Genomic DNA, 26581 nt, shown 5'->3' with positions numbered 1-26581 from the left:
CCTGACCTCTTTTTATCAATCTCCAATTATATTACAAATATCCAAACAACAAATAATTAATGTAAGGAATGTGTTTTATTGAAAGGAATATGCAACAGTTTTATACAACCCAAAAAATACATACTCCAAACAGTTTTATTCTTATGGTTCATCCTGGGAATAAATGACAGAACTCAGAAAGGGCTTACAATAAGACAGGTGGAAGATGCAATAGTGTACAACCACCACACAACATTGAGGCAATGTTATGGCAACATTGTGTCGTGGTTGTGTGTTTGTTGGGTTGCTCCTCTTGTCTAATTTGCACAATTCAACACCCATAACATACACCCAGGAGGCAGAATACTTGGGAGTAATCTTTTACTGCAGTGGGCTAAATCAGGGTCACAGAGCGTTCCTTGGTAGTCTTAAACAAATCTACTTTGAAACGAAAGTATACACCTCACATGGTTATGCGATAAAAAAAATAATAAAAAGAGTTGGAACGCATTCAATATTGAGTTTGCATCCCAATATTATATTTTATATACAGTACATTCGGAAAGTATTCAGACCGCTTCACTTTTTCCACATTTTCTTACGTTACAGCCTTATTCTAAAATTGATTAAATCATTTTCCCCCTCATCAATCTATACACAATACCCTATAATAAAAGCAAAAACAGAAAATGTATACAAAAATTTTAACTGAAATATCACATTTACATGAGTATTCAGACCCTTTATTCAGTACTTTTTTGAAGCACCTTTGGCAGAGATTACAGCCTAGAGTCTTCATGGGTATGATGCTACAAGCTTGGCACACCTGTATTTGGGGAGTTTCTCCCATTCTTCTTTGCAGATCCTCTCAAGCTCTGTCAGGTTGGATGGGGAGCGTCGCTGCACAGCTATTTTCAGGTCTCTCCAGAGATGTTAGATCGGGTTCAAGTCCGAGCTACGGCTGAGCCACTCAAGGACATTCAGAGACTTGTCCCGAAGCCACTCCTGCGTTGTCTTGGCCGTGTGCTTAGGGTCGTTGTCCTGTTGGATGGTGAACCGTAGCCCCAGTCTGAGGTCCTGAGCACTCTGGAGCAGGTTTTCATCAAGGATCTCTCTGTACTTTGCTCCGTTCATATTTCCCTCAATCCTGACTAGTCTCCCAGACCCTGCCGCTGAAAAACATCCCCACAGCATGCTGCTGCCACCACCATGCTTCGCCGTAGGGATGGTGCCAGGTTTCCTCCAGATGTGACGCTTGGCATTCAGGCCAAAGCGTTCAATCTCATGGTCTGAGAGTCCTTTAGGTGCCTTTTGGCAAACTCCAAGCAGGCTGTCATGTGCCTTTTACTGAGGGGTGGCTTCCATCTGGCCACTCTTCCATAAAGGGTTGATTGGTGGAGTGCTGCAGAGATGGTTGTCTTCTGGAAGGTTCTCCCATCTCCACAGAGGAACTCTGGAGCTAAATCAGTGACCATCGGGTTCTTGGCCACCTCCCTGACCAAGGCCCTTCTCCCCCGATTGATCAGTTTTGCTGGGCGGCCAGCTCTAGGAAGAGTGGTTCCAAACTTCTTCCATTTAAGAATTATGGGAACACTGTGTTCTTGGGGACATTCAATGCTGCAGAAATGTTTTGGTACTCTTCCCCAGATCTGTGCCTCTACACAAATCTGTCTCAAAGCTCTACGGACAATTTCTTCGAACTCATGGCTTGGTTTTTGCTCTGACATGCACTGTCAACTGTGTGACCTTATATAGATAGGTGTGTGCCTTTCCAAATCATGTCCAATCAATTTAATTTACCACAGATGGACTCCAATCAAGTTGTAGAAACATCTCAAGGCTGATCAATGGAAGGAGGATGTACCTGAGTTCAATTTCGAGTCTCATAGCAAAGGGTCTGAATACTTTTTTATTTTTAATACATTTGCAAACATTTCTAAAAACCTGTTTTAGCTTTGTCATTATGGAGTATTGTGTGTAGATTGATGAGGGACATTTTATTTAATCCACTTTAGAAAAAGACTGTAATGTAACAAAATGTGGAAAAAGTCAAGGGGTCTGAATACTTCTCGAATGCACTGTACATCAGGGAAGACTAAACTATAACAAAACTGTTTGACATAGAAACACTGGATTTTAGGCTTCAATTTTTTAAATAAAAAATATTAATAACATTCTACCCATGAGGCCATTAGAGGACGATTTGGTCATTTGACTGCAGGAAAGGCTACTCTACTTCAATTATTAAATGTTGTTCATCTTTGTTTTTTACATTTCCAATTAATGATCGATAGTTGCCATTTGAGTTTCAGTTTTAATAACAAACATTTCAATTACTGTGCATGATGTACAATTCGTTTAACTTCTGTACAATCAATACATTAATTTAAATGTGGAACATTTCACCTCCTTAATTCTGAATACACATCTACTTTAATACATTTAATCCACATTTAGTCTGGTAACTACTTATCTTTTAAGTAGCAGTAATAGTAGGTACTTTTTTATTGCATTTTGCGCACATATATCCAAATAAAACCATTTAATTTGTCATTCTTATTAAAAACAATGATGAAAACACTTAATAAAAAAAGTGTTAGATAAAAATAAAAATAAAGCTACTTATTCAGGATGAATTTGTTGTTAAATTCAGTATATTTGTTCAGATCAGTAACTGTAGATGTTTTGCACATCCAAAAACAGGTCTTAAACGAAGCTATAATTTAGGCTGGGATATTTTGTAGAGAGGTTCACTTCCTCTTGGGGATTGGTAGACATGTTGGGGGAATGAGGATGAGAAGCTTGTCTCTGCTCCTCCTGATATCTACGGGACTGGGAACTGTGAAAGCAGAGAAGAATAACATTTTAAACAATCAAATGAATTATGCATGTTAAAAGGGCGACTGCACTTCCTGATTTGGCCCGGTTTTGAAGATTGCTCATTAAGTAATGATGGCGGCCATGACTGAAGCCAAACGAGAGTTTGGTGATGTGGTTTGATGTGGGTGTGTTATGTTTGGATATTGTACCCTGGCAGGTTCTGTTTGTCCCTCCTGAGTCACGATAGCAACAGCATAGCCACTTCCTTAAAATAGTCAGAATTAATTTAAGATCAATCAAAAAATCTGTAACTAATTTAGACGTTTTAGAGGTCTTAGTAGTGCAATGTAACATTGAGCTAAGGTCTTTGGTGCAGTATTTCTGAAGTTAAAACATGTGCATGAAAAACTGGTCAGTGCACTGCTTAGCATTCTATCGAGTCGGGAAAGTCTGGCTGCGTGCTCAGGACTGATTTATGAGAACAATAACATGTCTACAACTGCATCATCGGCAAGCTGTAAAACTATCATAAATTAAGCACAAGCTACACACTGTTTATCAGTGCCTAAAATCACTTAATAGCTAGCTAAGTTCCAACTGTTTGTCAATGAAGCTAGCAAGTAGTAGCGAGCAGGGACATTGAGCAGCCAGGCCACAATCAACTTATTAAGTCACTGGCGAGTAGTGACTGTGCTTCAGTTTTTTTTGTTTTTTTATAACGTTCACACTATCTATTATAGGTCTGCTGACTTTTGAAGATAGGAAATTTCACTCCAAGCTATCTTGAATGTCAATGCTCATCCCCTAGCCGGGGGGGTGAGGGTCAGCACCCCTACCCTCAGCACCCCTACTTCCCGCGGTTATGAATGCAACTGGTCGATTGATGTGAATATAATGTAGCCTATGGATCTGGGCTAATGCAAGTGGTGGGTTAAATCACTAGTAAGCCTAGTAGGCTATAGCCTGTTATCACATACTGTCATAAGCAGGGATGTAGTGCTGCCATAGCGGGAGGAAGAGGCGTCACTTTTTTCAGTTTGAGAATACACGGAGCTGCATGGTAAAATAATTTATGGAAAATTCATTCTGATAAATTCTAAATAAATTATATTTAGGCCTAATTTCCACTAAAATGCCATGAAAATGATAGAACAATAAACTAAATAAATATGTAGGCTATAGCAGCCTATTCGTAGCTAGCCTAAATGGCAGTCTGGTCTCATAGACTGGACGTAAACATACATCCGGGAGACTCAAATTAGTTTGATATGTTGCGTTTGCTATGGTTACATAAGACAGATGGTTACTTAAGGCAAAAACAAAAGTAGGGTGGTTGCTCGGGGTGGTTGTATAAAATGAACGTCTAGCAATCAAAAGTTTACAAGATATAAATCTTATCATGGACAACTTTAGTATTTTAGCTAATTCACTTTTCAACTACTTATTACTTTTTATCTACTTTGCATGTTAGATAACCCTTTCCGTAACCTTAACCCTTTTAGCTAACCCTTCCCCTAACCCCAACCTTAATCCTTTAACATAACTCCTACATTTTATCTCTCTTTTGTATCTTCTGAGATTCCCATAGTTTGGAAAGATGCTGCGGTCATACCCCTCTTCAAAGGGGGAGACACTCTAGACCCAAACTGCTACAGACCTATATCTATCCTACCCTGCCTTTCTAAGGTCTTCGAAAGTCAAGTTAACAAACAGATTACCAACCATTTCGAATCCCACCGTACCTTCTTTGCTATGCAATCTGGTTTCAGAGCTGGTCATGGGTGCAGCTCAGCCATACTCAAGGTCCTAAACGACATCATAACCGCCATCGATAAGAGACATTACTGTGCAGCCGAATTCATCGACCTGGCCAAGGCTTTCGACTCTGTCAATCACCACATTCTTATCGGCAGACTCAATAGCCTTGGTTTCTCAAATGATTGCCTCCCCTGGTTCACCAACTACTTCTCTGGTAGAGTTCAGTGTGTCAAATCGGATGGCCTGTTGTCCGGACCTCTGGCAGTCTCTATGGGGGTGCCACAGGGTTCAATTCTCGGGCCGACTCTCTTCTATGTATACATGCTGCTGGTGATTCTCTGATCCACCTCTATGCAGACGACACCATTCTGTATACCTCTGGCCCTTCTTTGGACACTGTGTTAACTAACCTCCAGACAAGCTTCAATGCCATACAACTCTCCTTCCGTGGCCTCCAACTGCTCTTAAATGCAAGTAAAACTAAATGCATGCTCTTCAATCGCTCGCTGTCCGCACCTGCCCGCCCGTCCAGCATCACTCACTACTCTGGACAGTTCTGACTTAGATTATGTGGACAACTACAAATACCTAGGTGTCTGGTTAGACTGTAAACTCTCATTCCAGACTCACATTAAGCATCTCCAATCCAAAATTAAATCTAGAATTGGCTTCCTATTTCGCAACAAAGCATCTTTCACTCATGCTGCCAAACATACCCTCGTAAAACTGACCATCCTACCGATCCTCGACTTCGGCGATGTCATTTACAAAATAGCCTCCAACACTCTACTCAGCAAACTGGATGCAGTCTATCACAGTGCCATCCGTTTTGTCACCAAAGCCCCATATACTACCCACCACTGCGACCTGTACGCTCTCGTTGGCTGGCCCTCGCTTCATACTCGTCGCCAAACCCACTTGCTCCAGGTCATCTACAAGTCTCTGCTAGGTAAAGCCCCGCCTTATCTCAGCTCACTGGTCACCATAGCAGCACCCACCCGTAGCACGCGCTCCAGCAGGTATATCTCACTGGTCACCCCCAAAGCCAATTCTTCCTTTGGCCGCCTTTCATTCCAGTTCTCTGCTGCCAATGACTGGAACGAACTGCAAAAATCACTGAAGCTGGAGACTCATATCTCCCTCACTAGCTTTAAGCACCAGCTGTCAGAGCAGCTCACAGATCACTGCACCTGTACATAGCCCGTTAGTAAATAGCCCATCCAATTACCTCATCCCCATACTTTATTTATTTATTTATTTTGCTCCTTTGCAAACCAGTATCTCTACTTGCACATTCATCTTCTGCACAGCTACCATTCCAGTGTTTAATCGCTATATTGTAATTACTTCGCCACCATGGCCTATTTATTGCCTTACCTCTCTTATCCTACCTCATTTGCACATGCTGTATATAGACTTTTCTACTGTATTATTGACTGTATGTTTGTTTATTCCATGTGTAACTCTGTGTTGTTGTATATGTCGAACTGCTATGCTTTATCTTGGCCAGGTTGCAGTTGCAACTGAGAACTTGTTCTCAACTAGCCTACCTGGTTAAATAAAGGTGAATATTTGTATTTTTTTTAACTAACCACTAGCCTAGCTAAGTTAGCCAGCTAGCTCACTTTAGCCACCTAGCTAGAATTCATAACATATCGTACGTTTTTGAAAATTAATGATCGTCTCGAAATTATGTACAGAATAATACGAAATGCTCTGAGACCAGGTTGTAAATGGTGGTTTCTTCCCTGTATTCTTTCTCTATGGCGGTGGCATGAACGATGAACTGTAGGCGTGTGTGCAAAGACCCATCGATCGGAGGCTTGACCACTGAGTGGACCAAATCCGACGTAACAAGAACAACCACAGGCAGAAAACTCCACCAGGGGTTGCTAAAACGGCTGTCCTCGAAAGAGTCTTCTACAACGCACTTGAACTCGCCCTACTGTCCGAGTACTGTCCTTATTATCACACCAACGAGATCTAGGATCCAATTCACCGCGTGTCTGCCATGAAGTTATTAAAACTCAATGGACCCCCTTGCGCAGTGGAACCCAGAACTATACGTGACCACTGCTGCCTTTCAGCACCACAATTCGAAGAGCGCTCAAATCGCTTAAAATAACCCTCATCAAGAAGTTGCCTACGCCTACTAGTCTTACTCATCACTTATTATTACTACTACAAATAAAAAAATGAACACTTCTCACAATGGTGCTCGCTGCTCATTTAGTAAAGTTAAATCAAAGCTGAATCATATTCTCGCAAGATTACATAATGATTAATTAGTATTTTACATAACAGATCTGAATATAGTAACAACTTTCACTGGGGACGGGGACATGCCCCCCCCCACACATTCTGAAATTGCATTTTTGTCCCCCCCAGTTTTATCATTGGAATGTGTTATAAAACGAGGCAATGGTGTGGTTTACGAAAACACCTCAGTCATTTCTTATCTGAAGCTGAAATTCTATATTTTTTTCTCATGCAGCCAAAACTTTAACGCGCCGCAGGCTTTGATTGAAACAAAATAGGCCTACAAGAAATGGTAATAGTTTGTTAACGCCACATGCTTTAATTTGCTCACGAAACAGTTATTCAAGAAGATCTAAATGCATACTCCCATTAACCTGATTGAGATCAAATGATTGGCATTCAGTTTGTCTATTTCACCAGTAAAACGTGAAGAATTATCATTCATGATTTACAGTGATAATGCCCTATTTTGAAATTAGGTATGCCTAACTTGGTGTGAAGGTATTAAAAATATTTGAAAAAATGTAAACAAGATGTGTGGGCGTATAGGCAGATGTTGCAATTGGAGGATGCATTTTATTCACCTATTCTATAATTATATTCAATCTGTCTGTACAAACTTTGAGAAATGATGCTGTGCCTATCCAATGGGCCGTGGCTGCACTCCCCTTTAATCATGAGGGGCGTTTCTTTACAAAAGCGCATCCAATTGCCTTGGTCCCGGTCCCTTACTAAACCAGTCATAAACTTCATTCTACGGCGGTGGCAGAAAGATTATGGAGCTCCCTGTTGTATGCCACAGTTACAATGCTCATGATGTAGAATTACAGGTGAATATGAAGGGGCGTGGGCACCCAATCAGATTTTGCTCTACTTGTCTGTGGACATTATTGGTCTTTTTACCTAAGCACAGTACTTGACTTGGGCAGGAGCTCCTGCACTTAAATATAAACGGTACTGGCACCAAAAAATTGTACCAGCAACTATTTCAGTCCAAGTCAAGCACTGTGCACATTGAGATCGCAGAAAGAAAAAAAACGAACAAAATGGAATTCTAATAATTGAACCAATGTCAGTCAATTAGTGGTTCAAAAAAAAAAAAAAACCAACATTTTGGTTAATTGCTCAGCACTACCAAAAGCGGAAGTCAAGTCACAGGCTCTCTTTCCACTTCCTCTGAAAGCCGGAACATCTGGTTTTTGGGGACTCAGCAGAGGCTAGATGGAGTGCAAGCAGCACAGCTGCTTCTCTTGTGTTAGTGGACACTGGGCAAGTGGACATGATCGTAATCCATACCCAACCCTCCAGTAAGTGCTGACGAACTCACAAAACTCAGTTTTGGACAAGACTGACTTTATGACCCAAATTATCCTATTAACACTTTGTAGTACATTTTGACACTAGAATTCATGTTTCTGACTCATAACCATTTAAAATAAGAGAAGTTGGTTGTAAGAGGCATTGTGAACCTAACAACATTATGTTCACGTGATCTGTGGATCCAGTTCTGCTGTTCTGCCTGCCGCTGTGGACCCCTGACCTGTTTCACCGGGCATGCTACCCACTAGGCACACACTAGTTGAATCAACGTTGTTTCAATGTCATTTCAATGAAATTACGTTGAACCAACGTGGAATAGACGTTGAATTGATGTCTGTGCCCAGTGGATATCCCTGGGACCTGCTGTTTCAACCTTTTCTCTCTTTCTTGCTCTCTCTCGCTCTCACGTGTATAGAAGAGGATGTTGGAGCATTTGTCAAATTATTTGATATCAGTGATTTTGCCATGAAGGCCCTCCAGTACCCCTCCCTATCAATCACTGATTGCAAATCTTCATAGTTTGTCACCAGATATGATTAGCGGGGTGTCTGAGGACTCCAAATCACCCCCCTTTATTGGAGACAACTACTATAGAATTAACAATACAGTGGCAAATAGCTGTATATTGCTATAATGAAAATGTTTTGGGAACAGTTGACAAAAGGTTTTCCTCCAAAAAACTATCAAATTACATAAATCTTCATAGTATGACACCAGATCCTGTTAACAGAGTGTCTGGGGATTCTAAATCACCCCCTTTATTGTCAACAAATGTATATAATTAATAATACATTAGAAAATGGCTGTATAGTGCTATAACTTATTTAATTTAAATGGTACAGAAGCAAACATGTAGATCAATCAATCAATCAATCAAATGTATTTTATAAAGCTCTTTACAGTGCTTTACAGATACTCAGCCAAAAACCCCAAAGAGCAAGCAATGCAGAAGCACAGTGGCTAAGAAAAACTCCCCAGAAGGCAGGAACCTAAGAACAAACCTAGAGAGGAACCAGGCTTGGAGGGGTGGCAAAGTCCTCTTCTGGCTTTGCCGGGTGAAGATTTCATGAGTACATGTGGCCATTAAGGCAAGATCGTCAGTCAAGGTGTTCAGAGATTACCAGTAAGGTCAAGTAATAACCAAGGCCAAGTAATAACCATAAAAACGTTGTAGTGCTGATCATTGTTTCTGAATATACTGAAATTGTCTTTAAGGCCTTCGACTGGGGCCTCCCACTCCTCTTTCTATTCTGGTTAGAGGCAGTTTTTCGCAGTTCTATGAAGGGAGTAGTACACAGTGTTGTATGAGATCTTCAGTTTCATGGCAATTTCTTGCATGGAATATCCTTCATTTCTCAGAACAAGAATAGACTGACGAGTTTCAGAAGAAAGGGCTTTGTTTCTGGCCATTTTGAGCCTGTAATCGAACCCACAAATGCTGATGCTCCAGATACTCAACTAAAGAAGGCCAGTTTTATTGCTTCTATAATCAGCACTGCCGTTTTCAGCTGTGCTAACATAATTGCAAAAGGGTTTTCTAATGATCAATTAGCCTTTTAAAATGATAAACTTGGATTAGCTAACATAACGTGCCATTGGAACACAGCAGTGATGGTTGCTGATAATGGGCCTCTGTTACACCCATGTAGATATTCCATTAAAAATCATCCGTTTCCAGCTACAGTAGTCATTTACAACATTAACAATGTATACACTGTATCTCTGATCAATTTGATGTTATTTTAATGGACAAAACATTTGCTTTTCTTTCAAAAACAAGGACATTTCTAAGTGACCCCAAAACTTTTGAACGGTAGTGTATGTGCCGTCTTTCCAATTGATGTAAACTTTTCAAACAAATATTCATTTGAAAGAATCTAAAGACTTTCACAGTGTAGGTCTGTCGTTTTAACAATGTAATAACAATTTCTAATGTTATAAGTGTCTATAACATTCAGTAACAGTAATAATAAGTTTATAGCAGCGTAACAGAACTGATTTACCAATGCACAGATGCGTTTCAAGAGCATAAACTATTTTGTTTCTGAATCCTCAGACCTCTGACTGGGAGCAGCATGGGGGACAGTGCCATCTAGCAGAATAGAAATTAAACTATTACTCAGATATTATTTAATCAAGATTATTGAACTTCCAATCATTAATTCCTTTTCAACTAATTCATATTTAGCATTGTTTTTTTTAATACACATTTTGTTGTCCCTTGATTTACATAATGCTATTTACGTTTTTTGAACATGTACTGATTGCATATTTTATTTCATTTACCCACCTTGGCAGAGCGCCTATTTACAAATAACCGCTAGAACTCAACAATAAGCCTCAATGGCTCTAAAATAGCATGAAAAGTAGAGGGTAGGATTAGAGAAACAGAACGCATCTCAAAGCAGCAATCAGCAGTAGAAACAACAGCAAAGCGGCTTCCCTGCCCCTGGTTCAGTAAAAAACTGAGGTACGGGGCTGGAGAAATTGTATCACTCAAATTCATAGACAGAGCTATGGACGCAAGGATTGACCATCAATGATATCAATGTTATAGTTTTAACCATGTTTTGAGGCTATATTTTATTTGTTTACATTTTCTTTGTTTACTAACATTGGAGTAAAAAAAGCTTATATGTTGGGTTCTGATGGGGAAAGACATTTGAACTAAACTTATGAGGCATCAATGGGTACATACAATTAATTTATATGTCCAAAAATGGATGTAGCAGCTGCTGATTAGCCCTTTAACTTCTCTAGGGTAGGGGGCAGTATTTTGACGTCCGGATGAAAGGCGTTCCCAAATGAAACTGCCTGCTACTCAGGCTCAGAAGGTAGGATATGCATATTATTAGTAGATTTGGATAGAAAACACTCTGAAGTTTCTAAAACTGTTTGAATGATGTCTGTGAGTATAACAGAACTCATATGGCAGCCAAAACCCTGAGAAAAATCCAAACAGGAAGTTGAAAATCTGAGGCTTGTAGTTTTTTCAATTGATTCCCTATTCAAACTACAGTGACGTAGGGTTCATTTTGCACTTCCTAAGGCTTCCACTAGATGTCCACAGTCTTTAGAATGTTGTTTCATACTTCTACTGTGAATATGGAGCGAACGAGAGGGCCTGGAGTCAGATGAATGAGGAAATGACATGAGCTCAGAGGCGCACACTCACGTGAGTGTGAGCTGTGTTCCTTTTCTTTTCTGAAGACATTGGAATTGTCCGGTTGGAATATTACTGAAGACTTATGTTAAAAACATCCTAAAGATTGATGCTATACATCGTTTGACATATTTCTATGAATATAACTAGAACTTTTTTGACTTTTCGTCGTGACATTTGCTCACGCTTCCTGCATTTGGAGTAGTGGACTGAACGCGCGAACAAAAGGAGGTATTTGGACATAAATGATGGACTTTATCGAACAAAACAAACATTTATTGTGGACCTGGGATTCCTGGGAGTGCATTCTGATGAAGATCATCAAAGGTAAGTGAATATTTATAATATTATTTCTGAGTTTTATTGACTCCACAAAATGGCGGGTTTGGTTTCGTGTCTGAACGCTGTACTCAGATTATTGCAAAGTGTGCTTTTGCTGTAAAGTTTTTTTGAAATCTGACACAGCGGTTGCATTAAGGAGAAGTGTATCTATAAATCTTTGAATTACAGTTTAATATTTTATCAACGTTTATGATGAGTATTTCTGTAAATTGATGTGCTCATTCACAGGAAGTTTTGGCAGGCAAAACATTTCTGAACATTACACGCCAATGTAAAATGGGCTTTTTGGATATAAATATGAACTTTAACGAGCAAAACATACATGTATTGTGTAACATGAAGTCCTATGAGTGCCATCTGATGAAGATCATCAAAGGTTAGTGATTAATTTTAGCTGTATTTCTGGTTTTTGTGACGCCTCTCCTTGCTTGAAAAATGGCTGTGTGGTTTTTCTTGTCATGGTGATGTCCTAACATAATCTAATGCTATGCTTTCACCGTAAAGCCTTTTTGAAATCGGACAATGTGGTTGGATTAACGAGAAGATTATCTTTAAAATGGTGTAAAATACTTGTATGTGTGAGAAATTTGAATTATGAGATTTTTGTTGTTTTGAATTTGGCGCCCTGCTATTTCACTGGCTGTTGAATAGTGTGTCCCGCAGGTTGGACAGTCACGTCCCACATACCCAAGAGAGGTTAAAACAGGCAAAATATACGATATGTGAACTTGTGTTCAAGTAGAGGGGGGAATTTTATTTTGAAGCTTTTTGCATGATGTCGCTGATTTCACGGAGCTGTTCTAAGGGGCAGTTGACTTTTAAAGAGTCAAGTGAAAATTTCACTGTGAACTCAAATGTAATATGAAAATGTTGCCTTCCTTGCAATGTCTGTATGACCAGCAGAGGGAAACTGCTACTCTTAATCCGGAGAGAACCATTACAGCAATGCACTCCATAGGACTCACATTTACACCCTAAAGATATGAGTATATTTGTTGGGCCCCCATCCTACACACATTAGTAATTGTAAGGCAGGAGCGGACTGGGACCAGAAATTGGCTATGGCATTTCTAACATACCAGCCCATTTTTCCCTTGAGGCACCCACACTGGACCATTTTCCCCCTTGAGGCCTGTGTTATTAGCCAGATAATTATAATTTAACCCCCCCAAAAAACAAGTTAGACATGCCCATTGGGCAAAACATTTGCACAAAATGCCAGATTTCCAGTCTGCTCCTGTTGTAAGGTGGAGACTTGTAGTAGGGAGGTGGCTATCTGAGTCAGTTTTTGTAATTCTCATAATAGTGTTTTATATCAACTATCTATTTCATAGAAAGTTTCATTTCCCCTGTATCGATTATGTTACTTCAACTGTATTATGGCTGTCCCTGTAAAATAACACCTTGTCACACCCTGATCTGTTGCACCTGTCTTTGTGATTGTCTCCACCCCCTCCAGGTGTCGCCCATCTTCTCCATTATCCCCAGTGTATTTATACCTGTGTTCTCTGTTTGTCTGTTGCCAGTTCATCTTGTTTGTCAAGTCAACCAGCGTTTTGTTCTCTGCTCCTGCTTTTCCCAGTCTCTTTTTCTCGCCCTCCTGGTTTTGACCCTTGCCTGTCCTGACTCTGAGCCCGCCTGCTTGACCATTCTGCCTGCCCCTGAGCCTGCCTGCCGACCTGTACCTTTGCCCCACCTCTGGATTATTGACCTTTGCCTGCCTGCCGTCCGGTACCGTTGCCCCACCTCTGGTTTACTGACCCCTGCCAGCCTTGACCTGTCTATTGCCTGCACCTGTTGGATTATTAACTCGTTGTTAATTCAAAGCTGTCTGCATCTGGGTTTTACCTTCATACCTGGTACACTGGATAGATGCAGTGAAATGTGTATGTGACAATAAAACATATAAATACTGTATATAAAGGTCTATGGCTGAAAACCCTATTCACTCTGACAGGCTGGGGATGTTTTTTATTGACCCATAAATTCAGTTTAATGCTTCCTGTTGTGCTCTGCTGTGATTCGATCCGCCACTCAAAGTCTATTTATTCCTAGAGTGTGTTCAGCTGGGATGACACGGGAGCTACTTTGGGAGATAATGGTAAATGCAGAAGTTATAGTATTATGAGTGTATGTTTGGATTGCGTACTAGAGGTGCTCTGATTCAAACTGAGAAATTGCATGATACATACCATCTGCTAGTCCAGACTTCTCTTTCCTCGATAGATTACTGTGGGAAAGAATATATTTGAGAAATGTTAGAGAAGTGAAAACATTTTGCACTGATGCATAATTTCCCCTCCATTTTATCCCACAAAATACCATAGGCTTGAGTCTGTGAAAATCAATACTAGGCTGCAGATCATTTATGAAAAAGTACTCAAAAACATACCCATTCCAACATTGCTTCCCGAGCAGGAAACTGAAATCAGACAAGAATATGTTAATCAATCAATCAAATTTATTTGCAAAGCCCTTCTTACATCAGCTGATGTCATGAAGTGCTGTACAGAAACCCAGCCTAAAACCCCAAACAGCAAGCAATGCAGGTGTAGAAGCACGGTGGCTAGGAAAAACTCCCTAGAAATGCCAGAACCTAGGAAGAAGCTTAGAGAGCATAATAATCTGGTATATGCCAATGACTTTGTAAAACCATGCTATACAAACAAAGAAAAATGAACTTGACTGAAATGTAATTTCCTTTTAGTATATCTATGTAGATCTTTCAAGTGGTATTGTGGTATTGAGTAGCCTACCTGAGTACATCCTCTGGGGGCAGAACTGGACCATGGCTCCGTCCTGGGTGAGAGGGGCCACCACTACGTTGTAGACATCCCCACACATGATCTCCGGCACTTCACAGGTGTTGCCCCCGGGGGGAGGGGTGCAGGTGTAGTTGGACTGGCTACCAACCATCTTGGCCGTGTAGTTATGGAGACCGCCAGTGGAACGCCAGTATACACGCAGTGTGTTGTTGGCCATCCTGTACAGCTTCACGCCCGATGGACAACAAGCACCTGGGAGGGAAAGATAGTTCAGTAAGGCACTAGAGTGGCAACTGTGCAGGGCGCAATGGTATGTGGATGCTAAAATGTACTTGGCTATGATCAAACTCTGACACTCTTCTGTAACTTAATGTTATAGAAATTAATTGTGTGTAATTCACCTACAGTCAGTAATTCACCTAGAGTCAGTAATTCACCTAGAGTCAGTAATTCACCTAGAACGTTTTCCATTTTTCCATTCCACTGACTCAGTGGTCCCATTGTTGCTATGAAATGTGCTTGTGTCTTTCACTCATTGGATGAGAAGCTGGGATATATTAATCTATCTGTCACTCACTGGATGAGAAGCCATGATAGGTGCACTCAGACATGTGTCCAGTGCGGCTGATGGCCTCCATGCTGACGGTGTAGTTTGTTCCGCAGGTGATGCATCCCATCAGGCAGTGGGTGTCCAGGGTGTGGCAGCGAGCGTTGCCTTTCGGTGAGGTCAGAGAGGTCATGTAGGTGTGTGTGCCTCTCGCCATCGACCAAGTGACATTGGTCATGGCCTGAGTCACCTGTTCAACGTTAAGGGTTGCCGGGCAACAGGGTGCTAGGGGACGAATGGAAAGCACAATTGTGAGAAATGTATACTTATTTTTTTAATCTATCTGCAGATAGCTGAACGAACAACTTCATAACATTTTCACCACAACATCACCAGTAACAAGTGATACCAGTAGTCCAAACGAATTAACCAAAACCTTTCCCTTTCTCCATATGATTTCCATGGTTCCCTACCTGTTTCCAGTGGAATACTGTAGCTGGGAAAACTGTCGCCCACGGTGGTGGTTGCTATGGCGCTGACCTCATAGACCTCGCCACAGGGCAGGTCAAGTATCTCACAGGAAGTTCCTCTGGAAGTGCAGGTGTTTCTGTTGTCCTCGGCCACTACGCTCACTTTGTAGGTGGTACCTGCTCTGTTGGGAGCACTAAAGCTGACATTGACACTGGTTGTGTTGATCTGGGTCACATTCAGGATCTCTGGCATACAGGGAGCTGAGAAAGAGAACGTGAAGGAGAGAGGAAGTGGCATGGGGAGGGTTAGCGTCACCGTGATCTTTTACCTGTGGGTGTAATGACACACATCATGTTTTCCCATTCATCCAAATAAACTGATGATATGATTAGTTAGCAGACACTTTGTCTATGTGGCAATTAAAAAAAAATATGTTTGTGTTACCTGTCTCCTTGGTGTGTGATCTGCAGGTGTGGTTGCACCCTCTAATCTCATTACAGGGGATCACCACCACACTGTAGGGCATGTTACAGGTGAGGTCGGAGAGAGCGCACACTGGTGCCGTGTCGTTACACAGGATGACCTCTGACCCTTCCACCGCCCGCGTCTCGTACACCTCAGCCCCGCGCACTGCTGACCACATGATCTCCAGGGTGCCGGGGGAGGCCAGGGAGATGAACACATCCTCGGGACAACAGGGCACTGGTGACGGACAGCGAGAGAGAGAGGGAGAGAGTAAGAAAGAGATAAAGAGAGAGAGAGAGAGAGAGAGGAACATGGACATTTCAGTACTTATATCATTGTCAATATGAACTGACGTGGGCTATCTGAAGAACATCTATCAGCATTCATATTTATTAAGATCCCCATTCAATGAGCTGAATGAGACTTGTGTGAGCTGTTTTTTTTAAATGGCGTGATTTCAGAGGCACATTATGTGTGCTGGGTCTCTGGGTAGAGTGTGTGGTTATGTGAATGACTGGGTTCGAACCGGCACACCGCTAGACTGTAGAGCTAAAGCTTCTACTTACAGGTGGTGTAGTTGAGCACGGGGCCCGGTGGGCTGGATCCGGACAGGCTGAAGGCGAACACGGTCATCAGGTAGGTGTATCCACACTGGCAGTGATAGTTACAGCTGGTGGAGCTGGTGTTGCACCTCTCCTCCTGACCATCATCCCTCTTGATGAAGGCCACGTAGGTGTCGGTGTAGGGTATGGCGTCCCACAACACAGAGCAATTACCTGCCTTGGTCTCCTCCACATGCAGAGGCTCAGGTGGGCAGGGGACTGCAGGGAAACACTCGGCAGGTGTGCAGTTATTAGATGTTCATTATATGGTTATTAGATGTTTGTAATAGTGGCTAAAGGTCAAGTTATTCATGTTACTTTAAATGAATTCCTGTGTTGTTAGTACCTTACATATGCATCTCATGTGTTGATGAAATAGTAGAATGATCTCAAGTGTATCAATATGCTGTGCTTTACATAGCAGGTTTGTGTCTTCTATTACTAGATAGAAGACAAACACAAACCTGCCATAAACCTGCCATAAAACAAACAATTGATTTGTTTGTTTGATTGATTGACTGATTGATTGATATGTCTACTCACAGGTGATGAACTCCTCAGGAGCAGAAGGGATGCTGGGTCCTCCCTCGTTGATGGCTGTCACGGTGACGGTGTGTCTCTGGCCACACCCCACGGGGGCCAGGGTGCAGGCGCTGGTGGTAGAGGTACAGTTCAGCCCCTCTGAGCTGAAGGCCAGGTACTCCCCTGCCCCCTGAGATGGAGCCCAGGACACAAACAGACCAGCTTCAGAGCCCACCATCCTCACCTCCAACTCAGTGAGCCCAGGGATGCATGGACCTGGAGGGAGGAGAGAGAAACAACATGAGCACACACACAATTAGGTACAGACCTAGATGAATCCTAAATGTGCTTACAAATATACTGCACAAATTGGTGCTCTCGCTTGCCATTTGCTCCACCCTATCCCTATCAGGTCTTGAAAAAGCCTCATTAACTGAAAGTGAAATAAAGCTTATCCTGTTTGGTATAGGGGGCAGTATTGAGAATTTTGGAAAAAATATGTTCCCATTTTTAACTGCCTCCTACACCAACTCAGAAGCTAGAATATGCATATTATTGTTCAGGTTTGGATAGAAAACACTCTGAATTTTCTAAAACTGTTTGAATGGTGTCTGTGAGTATAACAGAACTCCTATGGCAGGCAAAAACCTGACAAGGCTTCAAGCAGGAAGTACCCTGTCTGACAAGGAGTCGTGCGTCTTACCTCTTTTTATTGAAAAGTAAGGATCTTAGCTGTAACGTGACAATTCCCAGGGCTCCAATAGGCTCTCAGAGCCCGCGAAATAACTGAAGGTTTACGAGGGAACCTCAGGTTGAAACATATTATCGCCTTTTGTAAGTGGATGCTCAGAGGACCTTTCAATGATGCGCGTGCATGAGTCGCTTCTGAGGAGAAATTTTATTCGGCTGTTTAGGCTCAATGCATACTCCCGGTCGGAATATTATCACTTCTCTACGACATAAATGGCATAAAAATTTGTTTTAAACAGCGGTTGACATGCTTCGAAGTACGGTAATGGAATATTTAGACATTTTTGACAAGCCAACGCGCCATGCGCGGGACCGTGAGGAAGCATTCTGATAGTGTCTAGAACTCACGAACAAAACGTCGCTGTTTGGATATAACGATGGATTATTTGGGACCAAACCTACATTTGTTATTGAAGTAGAAGTCCTGGCAGTGTATTCTGATGAAGAACAAGCAAGGTAAGAACATTTTTCTTATAGGAAATGTGATTTTGGTGGAGGCTGAACTGGGTGGGTATCTAAATAGCTAGCCCTGTAATGCCGGGCTATGTACTTAGATTATTGCAAAATGTGCTTCATCCGAAAAGCTATTTTAAAATCGGACATATCGAGTGCATAGAGGGGTAATGTATCTATAATTCTTAAAATAATTGTTATGCTTTTTGTGAACGTTTATCGTGAGTAATTTAGCAAACTGTTAGTAAATTCACCGGAAGTTTGCGGTGGTTATGCTTTTTCTGAACGTCACATGCTAATGTAAAAAGCTGGTTTTTGATATAAATATGAACTTGATTGAACAGACATGCATGTATTGTATAACACAATGTCCTAGGTGTGTCATCTGATGAAGATTATAAAAGGTTAGTGCTGCATTTAGCTGTGGTTTGGGTTTATGTGACATGATATGCTAGCTTGAAAAATGGGTGTCAGATTTTTTCTGGCTGGGTACTCTGCTAACATAATCTAATGTTTTGCTTTTGTTGTAAAGCCTTTTTGAAATCGGACAGTGGGGTTAGATTAACGAGATTCTTGTCTTTAAATAGCTGTGAAATAGTCATATGTTTGAGAAATTGAAGTTATAGCATTTCTAACGATTCAAAAATCGCGCCACTGGATTGAAGTGGCTGTTACGTAGGTGGGACGAAATCGTCCCACATACCCCAGAGAGGATAAGGTCCATTTTCTGAAGAAAATGTAGCAGTGCAGTGTAACACTGAAGAGTGTACTTGCTAACCAAAAATCCCCCTCTCTTCCTTACGTGTGATCTGGCAGACGGTGAAGTCGTCTCCCTGTCTTTTCTCGGGGTCCCAGGCGTTGCCCTTGATGCAATAGGTTGTCCCGGCCTCCAGGCCAGAGAAGGTCACGCTGGTGTCGGTGGTGTTGAGCTTCACCCTGCTGTCTGAGCCCTCCATGATGATGCTGATGGTGTACAGGAGAACGTGGTCCACAGGCTCCCACCCCACCACAATGGTGTCATTGCTGGGAGAGGTGGAGCTGAGCTTGGGCGCAGCAACCACTTTAGGAGAGAGACAGCAATGAGACATGTTATGTAGGGTGTGTATTTGTTTGTCTGTGTTGGGACTGTTCATGATTTGCCTTTTAATTGTGTGATATCATTCAGAAAGCTCTAAAGTGTATTTTCTGTTCTGTGGGATCACTTTACAATGTACTATATGACTGAGATTTGAGACGATCAAAATTCTCTCCCTCTCCTCTGCCTTCTAAAGAAGGTCAAACCACAACACAATAGGATGAAACTGCTGGTGGCTTGTTTTGGTACATGAAGATATCCGATAGGCTGACTAACTCAGGTCCTATTCCCAGGGTAACCAACGCAGTGTTCTCAGTTGTCAACCCAGTTAGGTTAATTCTTTGTGTATGGAGAGGGGTCAGATATAATTACAGCGGATACCTCCCTCCTCAGGGCAGCAAGAGCATCTCACTAATAGAGGAAAGTACCGGATTTGCAATACCTCATCTGAAATCAGGTTTTTAAGGTCAGGTATGTAGCTACAATCCTCTTCCTGGCTTTGGTTCATTTACGTCAGCAAAGAGATCGAGTGACTTATGGTGGGAGCACTGGAGATAAAGGTTGTTACTGTTTTCCCTGTCAATGACTAATTTCTTTATACCAGGCTTTCATACTCTTGTGTTTTTTTCTTTCCCCAACAGACGGTGAATGTGAATGTGAGGTACAAGGGACAATACCTGTCTTTGCTACCACAGGGAGGGAAGGCTGGCTTCTGCCTCCGCTGTTGACGGACATGACACTGAGAGTGTAGTCGGTGTAGGCCTGAAGGTTGAGCACGGTCCCAGGGGAAGAGGAGACCTCGGTTTCGCAGAAGAAGGACATGTCGGCAGTCTCGGCACGCAGGATGTAGGAAGTGGCACCGGACACCTGAGTGAACTCCACGGTCATGCTCTCACTCTGTTTTGATGTTGCCATGTTGATGGTGGGCACCTCAGAAGCTACAGAAAAAAAACAAGAAGAGGGAATTGTTGAAACTCACTTAAGGAGATACCCACATGAAAATGTAAGGATTGTAACCAGTTACACCACAATAATCATAACTGGTTTTATTTTTCACTATAAGCCAACTGTAATAATATACTTTATATTTCTTATGAGAGGTTGTCCCTTAACAGTGCTCTAAGGACAGATTTTCTATATTCCCTTATAGCTCTGATGAGAGAGAAAAACAGAACTGGCCCTGGAGCGGAGATTAATAACAGAATGTTACGAGATCACAACATAATGTATAGCCTATTGTTTCACCATCATCTCCTTAGGGTCACATAGGAGACAGTGATTTACCGGTGGTCTCTTCTACTTCAGCCTGGCTCAAAACGTTCAGGCTGTTATCCATGGCCTCAGCCCTGATGATGTACATGTTGTTGGGGGTTAGAGAGTTGATGGAGCCCATCACAGAGTTGGCACCGAACTGGGCGAAGGCTGAGGCATCCAGGGAGTTCTTGGAGGTTGCTGTGATCTTGTAGGAACTGGCTCCTGAGCATCTGCTCCACTGCACTGTCATACTCTTAGATGTTACGGTGAATATCGACACTGTGATTTCTATATGAGGTGAGAGACAGAATCACTGTCAAATACTGGGTTAATGTCTGGATCAAATTAGAACATATTATAGCACTACTATTGCATACATGTACCACATATTACATGATCATTCCAGTGTAATAATCAGGATTATTTTAATCCACTTTCATCCGACCATCATTTTCTGCAGTTGAAAAATATAGACTGTTTAGGAATGTGCATGTAATGTGACAAAAATCGAAATGTTTTACCTGATGAAGCTGAACTCTGGAAGTAAAAACAGAAAAGGAAGTAAAAACAGAAAAACATATATATAATAATTTAAGGGAATGTAAAAAAAAAAATTACATTACACAATGTTCATACCATGAGAAGTTTTATAAAATTCAAACAATCACTTTCCTGGAATGAAGGTTCCCTACTCAAGGTTAATCTTACACTTGATGACAGGTATGCCAGTCAATAAGGCAGTGTTCTCTCTAGATAGCTCATTCCTTTTCCTCCAACAGACTATTCATGTTCTTCTGATGTTATTGCAATAGTAATGTATTTGAAATATATGCTATGTCCTACACAAATAGCACAGGTATATAGCTTCACAGTAAAAAAAAAGTCATCCTTCTTACCTGAGAGCCTCTGCCTATCAAGGCAAAAATCACCATCCAATTAATAAATCCCATTCTGTTTTTTTCTTCTTGATGTTATCCTTTTCTGTTGTTTCTTGTACTCTGGGGTTTCTCTCGATTAGTTGAAAGGAGCTATTTGAGAATTGCTTCACGTTCAATGTTTCATCTTTAACACATTTCTGGTCTGTGTTGACTGAAATACCTATAAGTGACCCCGCCCACTGCAGCCAAGCATTGGCAGGGCCAGAACAGCTACCTGCAGGCAGGGGTGTGTTCAGTTCACTCCAACGTTTGCTACATTTGTATTGAACGACACATTTCCCCCAAAATGGTGCACGGTTACGTTTCCGGTTTGCTCCCGTTTGGTGGGTGTGGCGAGGTGTGGCCTGATCAATATGGGTGTGACCATATGGGTGTGACATGAGCTCACATTTCTTTTAGACTAACATTTAGTTTTCAACAGCGGAGATTTGTATAAACCTTACTGTCTGTCTCTCTGACATTTGCAACATTGTTTCAATATTCAAATTTGATCTCCAGCTGTCCCATAGTAATGAACGTGTCGGGAGTCGGGACGAGACAGACAGACAGGCAGCGTTTCTCAGCCAGTCGAAATCATGAATCAGCTGGCATCATTTTTATGGATATATACAAAGAAATGTAAATTGAAAAAATTTAAAAACGAAACAAAGTGCAGCTAGTTTGCAGTCTTTCCAGCTTTAGTTTGAAGTGATTGTGTTAGCTGTGTTGTTGGCTAGCTCCTCTGAACAACAGTGACCTGACAAGAAAGCACATTTTCTTGCCAGGCGAAATCACGCCTCATTGGCTCATTGTTATTTTTACATTTTTTTAAACATTTTTAGTCATTTAGCAGACGCTCTTATCCAGAGCGACTTACAGTAGTGAATGCATACATTTCATTTCATACATTTTTTTTCCTGTGCTGGCCCCCCGTGGGAATCGAACCCACAACCCTGGCGTTGCAAACACCATGCTCTACCAACTGAGCTACAGGGATGTATCTAAATAAATGTCACAAGAAAACAGCATAAACAATTGAAAATGCAGCTACTGTTGTTATTCTGGCTGCACTGTTTGACGTGACTATAAGGTAGCCATAGTAGAACGTTGCCAGCCAGTTTGGCAATGGAACATTTCGAACGAAACAACAAGACTGAACTAATGGTTTGCGTCTCTGGCAAACAGATAGAAAACAAACGACCACCCGGCTTGGGTAGCAACCCTAGAAGTCGGGACTTTTTCTTGTGAAAGGATGAAATAGTATGAATAAATTCATCCCCAATTGTTTTTTAATGAAAATATGTAAATCATTTTTTTAATATGTTGGTAACCCGTTGTATAAAAGTGATAATGCCCTCAAAGTCAGTGTTTGGAAAATACAGTATATTGGTACGGGTGTTGTTAGGCCCGAGTCGAGGGCTGGCAAAATGTGCCACTATATCCTCCAAAGACCGGCTTCTCTGGCATTATCACTTAATTATGAGTGCGATATCTCACATGTGGGGATTCGCTAGGATCACCTACTCACGGAATAACCTTTCAAAAGCATTTGTTGGAGACAGACAGGTAGAATGGTGAATTAGGTTGTCCCACACATCCTTTAAAAGGAGGCATTTTTCCCGCCTTCTGGTTATTCTCAAGCATGCTTCTCTTCCTCATGCTCTTGTGAGCAGGGGAATACGGTGAGATATCTCAGCCCTAATATCAGAGAACTGGGGTTATGCAAGTAACCTTAAGTTCTCTTTCAATTATTCGTTTTGATATCTCACATGTGGGGATATGGCCAACTCCCATATCGCAAAGACATGCTCTACAAAGCAGTGTTAATTTCGTCAACAACAATAGAGGCAAAAATATTCGTTAAACACCTATTTTTATGTGGTAATTGAGAAGACTAGAAGTGACTATGTAGACCCAAAGAAAACTAAAAACAAAAATTGTTTTTCATTTCAGTTGACTAAAACGAGACGAGAGGAAATTACCTCTGTGACAAAAATCTGACTAGAGAGTTTTTGGACAAGAGTTTTTGGAGAGGTTGAGAGCTTTTCAGTGATAAGCACAATTAATATTAGCAGTACAGATGCGCAGCTTTGTTCAGCAGTGGGAAGGACATGCCACACCCGGCACACACAACCTACATCAGCTGGTGAGTTGCGGGGAAGCAAGCGATGAGTGTGGGCAGACAGGCAGACAGGTGCCACCTCTGCCTCTGACTATACCCATTGTGCAGGTGACTCTCTTGCTTCCCCGTAGCTACACTATTAGCCATTTTTGCAATTTTATCATTAGCTTACTGTATTAATCAACTGAATAAACTGAACACAGTAGATTACCGTAGATTGCACAGTAACATACCATATATTTGTTTGACAGCAACACTGTAAGACCTTTCTGTAATTTCAACAGTAAAACACTGTAGACTGAACAGTAAAGTACTGTAAATGTGTTTTACAGTATTAATTATGGTGCATCGTGGGAAAATTTTGTGGGTGGGGAAAGAGTCTCTGCCTCATTCAAATATCTTAAGGCGTGCCTTGTAAGTGGCTATATTTGTCAAGTACCCCTGACTGCAGTGTGCAATTCGGGGCCGGGCTCAATGTGGATGGAGTCAAACGTTTGACTCCGCCCACGTTTGACCCCGCCCACGTTTTTTTTGTCCATCTGAGGTTGTTTGCGCAAGGCACACGTTGAATACAAACGTATTTCATTTTTGAAGATTGTAAGAAATATTATATGAAGTGGTAACAGCAGATGTGTTAACACTTTTTGCTTCATGCTATATTTGAGACAAGCTACTGATATTGTTGCAGTGAACAACAGACTTGTTATGTATGTCATGTACTGTTAAAATTGTGTTGATAAATGTTATAATGTTCTAATTATATTATTTCATTGAGCATATATATATATATACATACACATGCAGTTACTACCTATCCTTATTTATAATGCTATTTACTTTCCTCATAAGAATGGAGACAGACTATACCATATAGACATACTGACAAGCTGAATATGCTTTGTACATTAAGTTATACCAGCTCCAGTAAAGAGATCAGAGACTCGGGTGACTTCTACAAGTGATTTTAACAAGTGATTTTAAGGATGCAAATGAAAGGTTTTTATAATGTTCAAGACTTACGGCATGGGAAAGTTCTGCAGGAGAACTAGGCACCACCATCGCCTAATTTGCTGCATGTTTTCCTTTGAAAAAGAACATCACACAATCGGATGGGTATCCCAAAAACCCATTATATCCACTAGTGATGAGAATTTCGTAATTTATACATACCTCAGTGAATATATCAGGAACATATTTCAGGATGTAGAAGACGTCCCCCCCAAGAAGTCACAGCATGTCACATCAGCATCCAGCTCTGCAGGAGTTGGATGTGTGAATTGTGTATGTAGTGTAAAAACTGTAGGAAATAGGCCCCAAAAAGTGTCAAGAATAATAAACAAGAAAAAGTATGAGCAATAACAATAGTGTGCTTTACGTGCTGCAAGCACAGAAATAATAATAACTTTTTATATGTTATAACAGAAAATAGGACTAATATAATATACTGAACAGCCAGCATCTTACCATCAAAACAAACACCCCACAGTTGTCTGAGAAACCTTGCTTTGGTTGGTCCTGTTGTGTGAACAAGGCACACTTTCCAATAAAGGAATGACAATCAAACAGTACAGTTCAGTGGAATCATTTAAAGAAATATATAACCTGATCATCATCCACACCAAAAGTCCTCCGAGGTCCAGGGGACAAGATCCGAGCAATGTTTCTGTGAACACAGTGTATGTGAAAGTAAAGAAAAAGTACAATTCAACAGCTTTTAATACTCCAGCATGCATAACAGTTTTGAACACAGAACTGAATTAACCCAAGTATTTTTCACAACATGTATGGATGTTGCTGGACCAGAAAATGTATTTTCGACTGCAAACACCATTTCTCACATCAATGCACTCGCATGCCAAAAATCTTTCATTGGACACTGTTTCAAAGCAATGTGTATGCTTTGCTTCATAAATGTGTTTTGAAGTTTTTCTTATTTAACTTCAATTTGCAGTGTGGACAAATTACAATGACATTTCTTGACTTGCCATTTATGTTGGGACCAGGTGATTTCATTATTGTATATACTATGTGTAGGCTGTGTAGACTCGCTATGTGTAAATAAGGGAAGGGCATCAACGCTAATCATTTAGAGCCAGCCAAACACAACAAGGCATACATTGAAGAAACACAGAAAATCAACGATCAAATCAATTACATAACTGTACATGTAAACCTAGGCTTACTGCTCAAGTAGACAAATTTGTCCAAATATGATTCCCTCATTGTGAGCAATTAGCTAGCTCAGGCCGGGGCCTCCAGCGACGCCTCTCAGCCCGGGGCCTCCAGCGACGCCTCTCAGCCCGGGGCCTTCAGCGACGGTCTGCAGCCCAGAGTCTTCAGCGATGGTCTGCAGCCCAGAGTCTTCAGCGACGGTCTGCAGCCCAGAGTCTTCAGCGACGGTCTGCAGCCCAGAGCCTCCAGCGGTGGTCGGCAGCGCAGAACGGGGGCTACGCCCGGAGCCAGAGCCACCTCCATAGCTGGAGGATTGGCGGAAGGGTTGGGTGTAGCACAGGAACCGTCGTAGACGGTGGCCACCCTCCCTTTCCCTCCCTTTAGGTTTGGGGTTGTTTTTGTGGGGTTTTTGTTTAAGGTGCAGTCGTGGTCTGCACCTTCGGGGGGGGGGGGGGGGGGGGGGGGGGGTACTGTCACGTCCTGACCAGTGAAAAGGGTAATTTGCGATAGTAGAATGGTCAGGGCGTGTGTTTTGGGGTTGGTTTGTTTCTAGGGGAATGTGTTCTAGTTTTCTGTTTCTATGTTTCATTTTCCATGTGTGCCCAAGTATTTTTTCCAATCAGAGGCAGATGTCTTTTGTTGTCTCTGATTGGAAGCCATACTTAGGCAGCATGTTTTCCTTTGGGTTTTGTGGGTGGTTATTTTCCGTTTAGTTTTTGTACCTGACGGAACTGTTGGTCGCGTTTGTTATTTTGTTGTTTCAAGTGCATTCATAAAAATTCTAAAGATGAGCACTATACACACTGCGCCTTGGTCTGTTCAAAA

At 41.6% G+C, this 26581-nt stretch overlaps 1 protein-coding gene across 2 annotated transcripts; it reads right to left on the bottom strand.

Annotated features, from left to right (window-relative positions):
- Positions 1 to 2093: 2093 nt before the first annotated feature.
- Positions 2094 to 25237, bottom strand: LOC115192260 (fibronectin type III domain-containing protein 7-like). Of its 2 annotated transcripts, XM_029750558.1 has the most exons (16): positions 25187 to 25237; positions 24755 to 24839; positions 24605 to 24666; positions 21067 to 21082; positions 20576 to 20833; positions 19969 to 20229; positions 19019 to 19276; positions 17035 to 17289; positions 16456 to 16710; positions 15869 to 16126; positions 15427 to 15684; positions 14984 to 15238; positions 14398 to 14658; positions 14034 to 14063; positions 13834 to 13871; positions 2094 to 2818 (listed from the first exon to the last, which is right to left on the bottom strand). In XM_029750558.1, the coding sequence occupies exons 3-15, from the start codon at positions 24641 to 24643 to the stop codon at positions 13840 to 13842; spliced, it is 2436 nt and encodes an 811-aa protein (XP_029606418.1). In that variant the 5' UTR covers positions 24644 to 24666; positions 24755 to 24839; positions 25187 to 25237; the 3' UTR covers positions 2094 to 2818; positions 13834 to 13839. The 2 variants fall into 2 exon arrangements, with proteins under 2 accessions (XP_029606418.1, XP_029606417.1); XM_029750557.1 differs by lacking the exons at positions 24605 to 24666; positions 24755 to 24839; positions 25187 to 25237 and adding an exon at positions 21442 to 21751.
- Between the last annotated feature and the right edge of the window lie 1344 nt (positions 25238 to 26581).

The sequence above is a fragment of the Salmo trutta genome, chromosome 4, assembly GCF_901001165.1.
Source record: "Salmo trutta chromosome 4, fSalTru1.1, whole genome shotgun sequence".
NCBI classification, from domain to species: domain Eukaryota; kingdom Metazoa; phylum Chordata; class Actinopteri; order Salmoniformes; family Salmonidae; genus Salmo; species Salmo trutta.
Note: the sequence above shows the minus strand (reverse complement) of the source record. Positions and strands in the feature narration are given on the sequence as shown.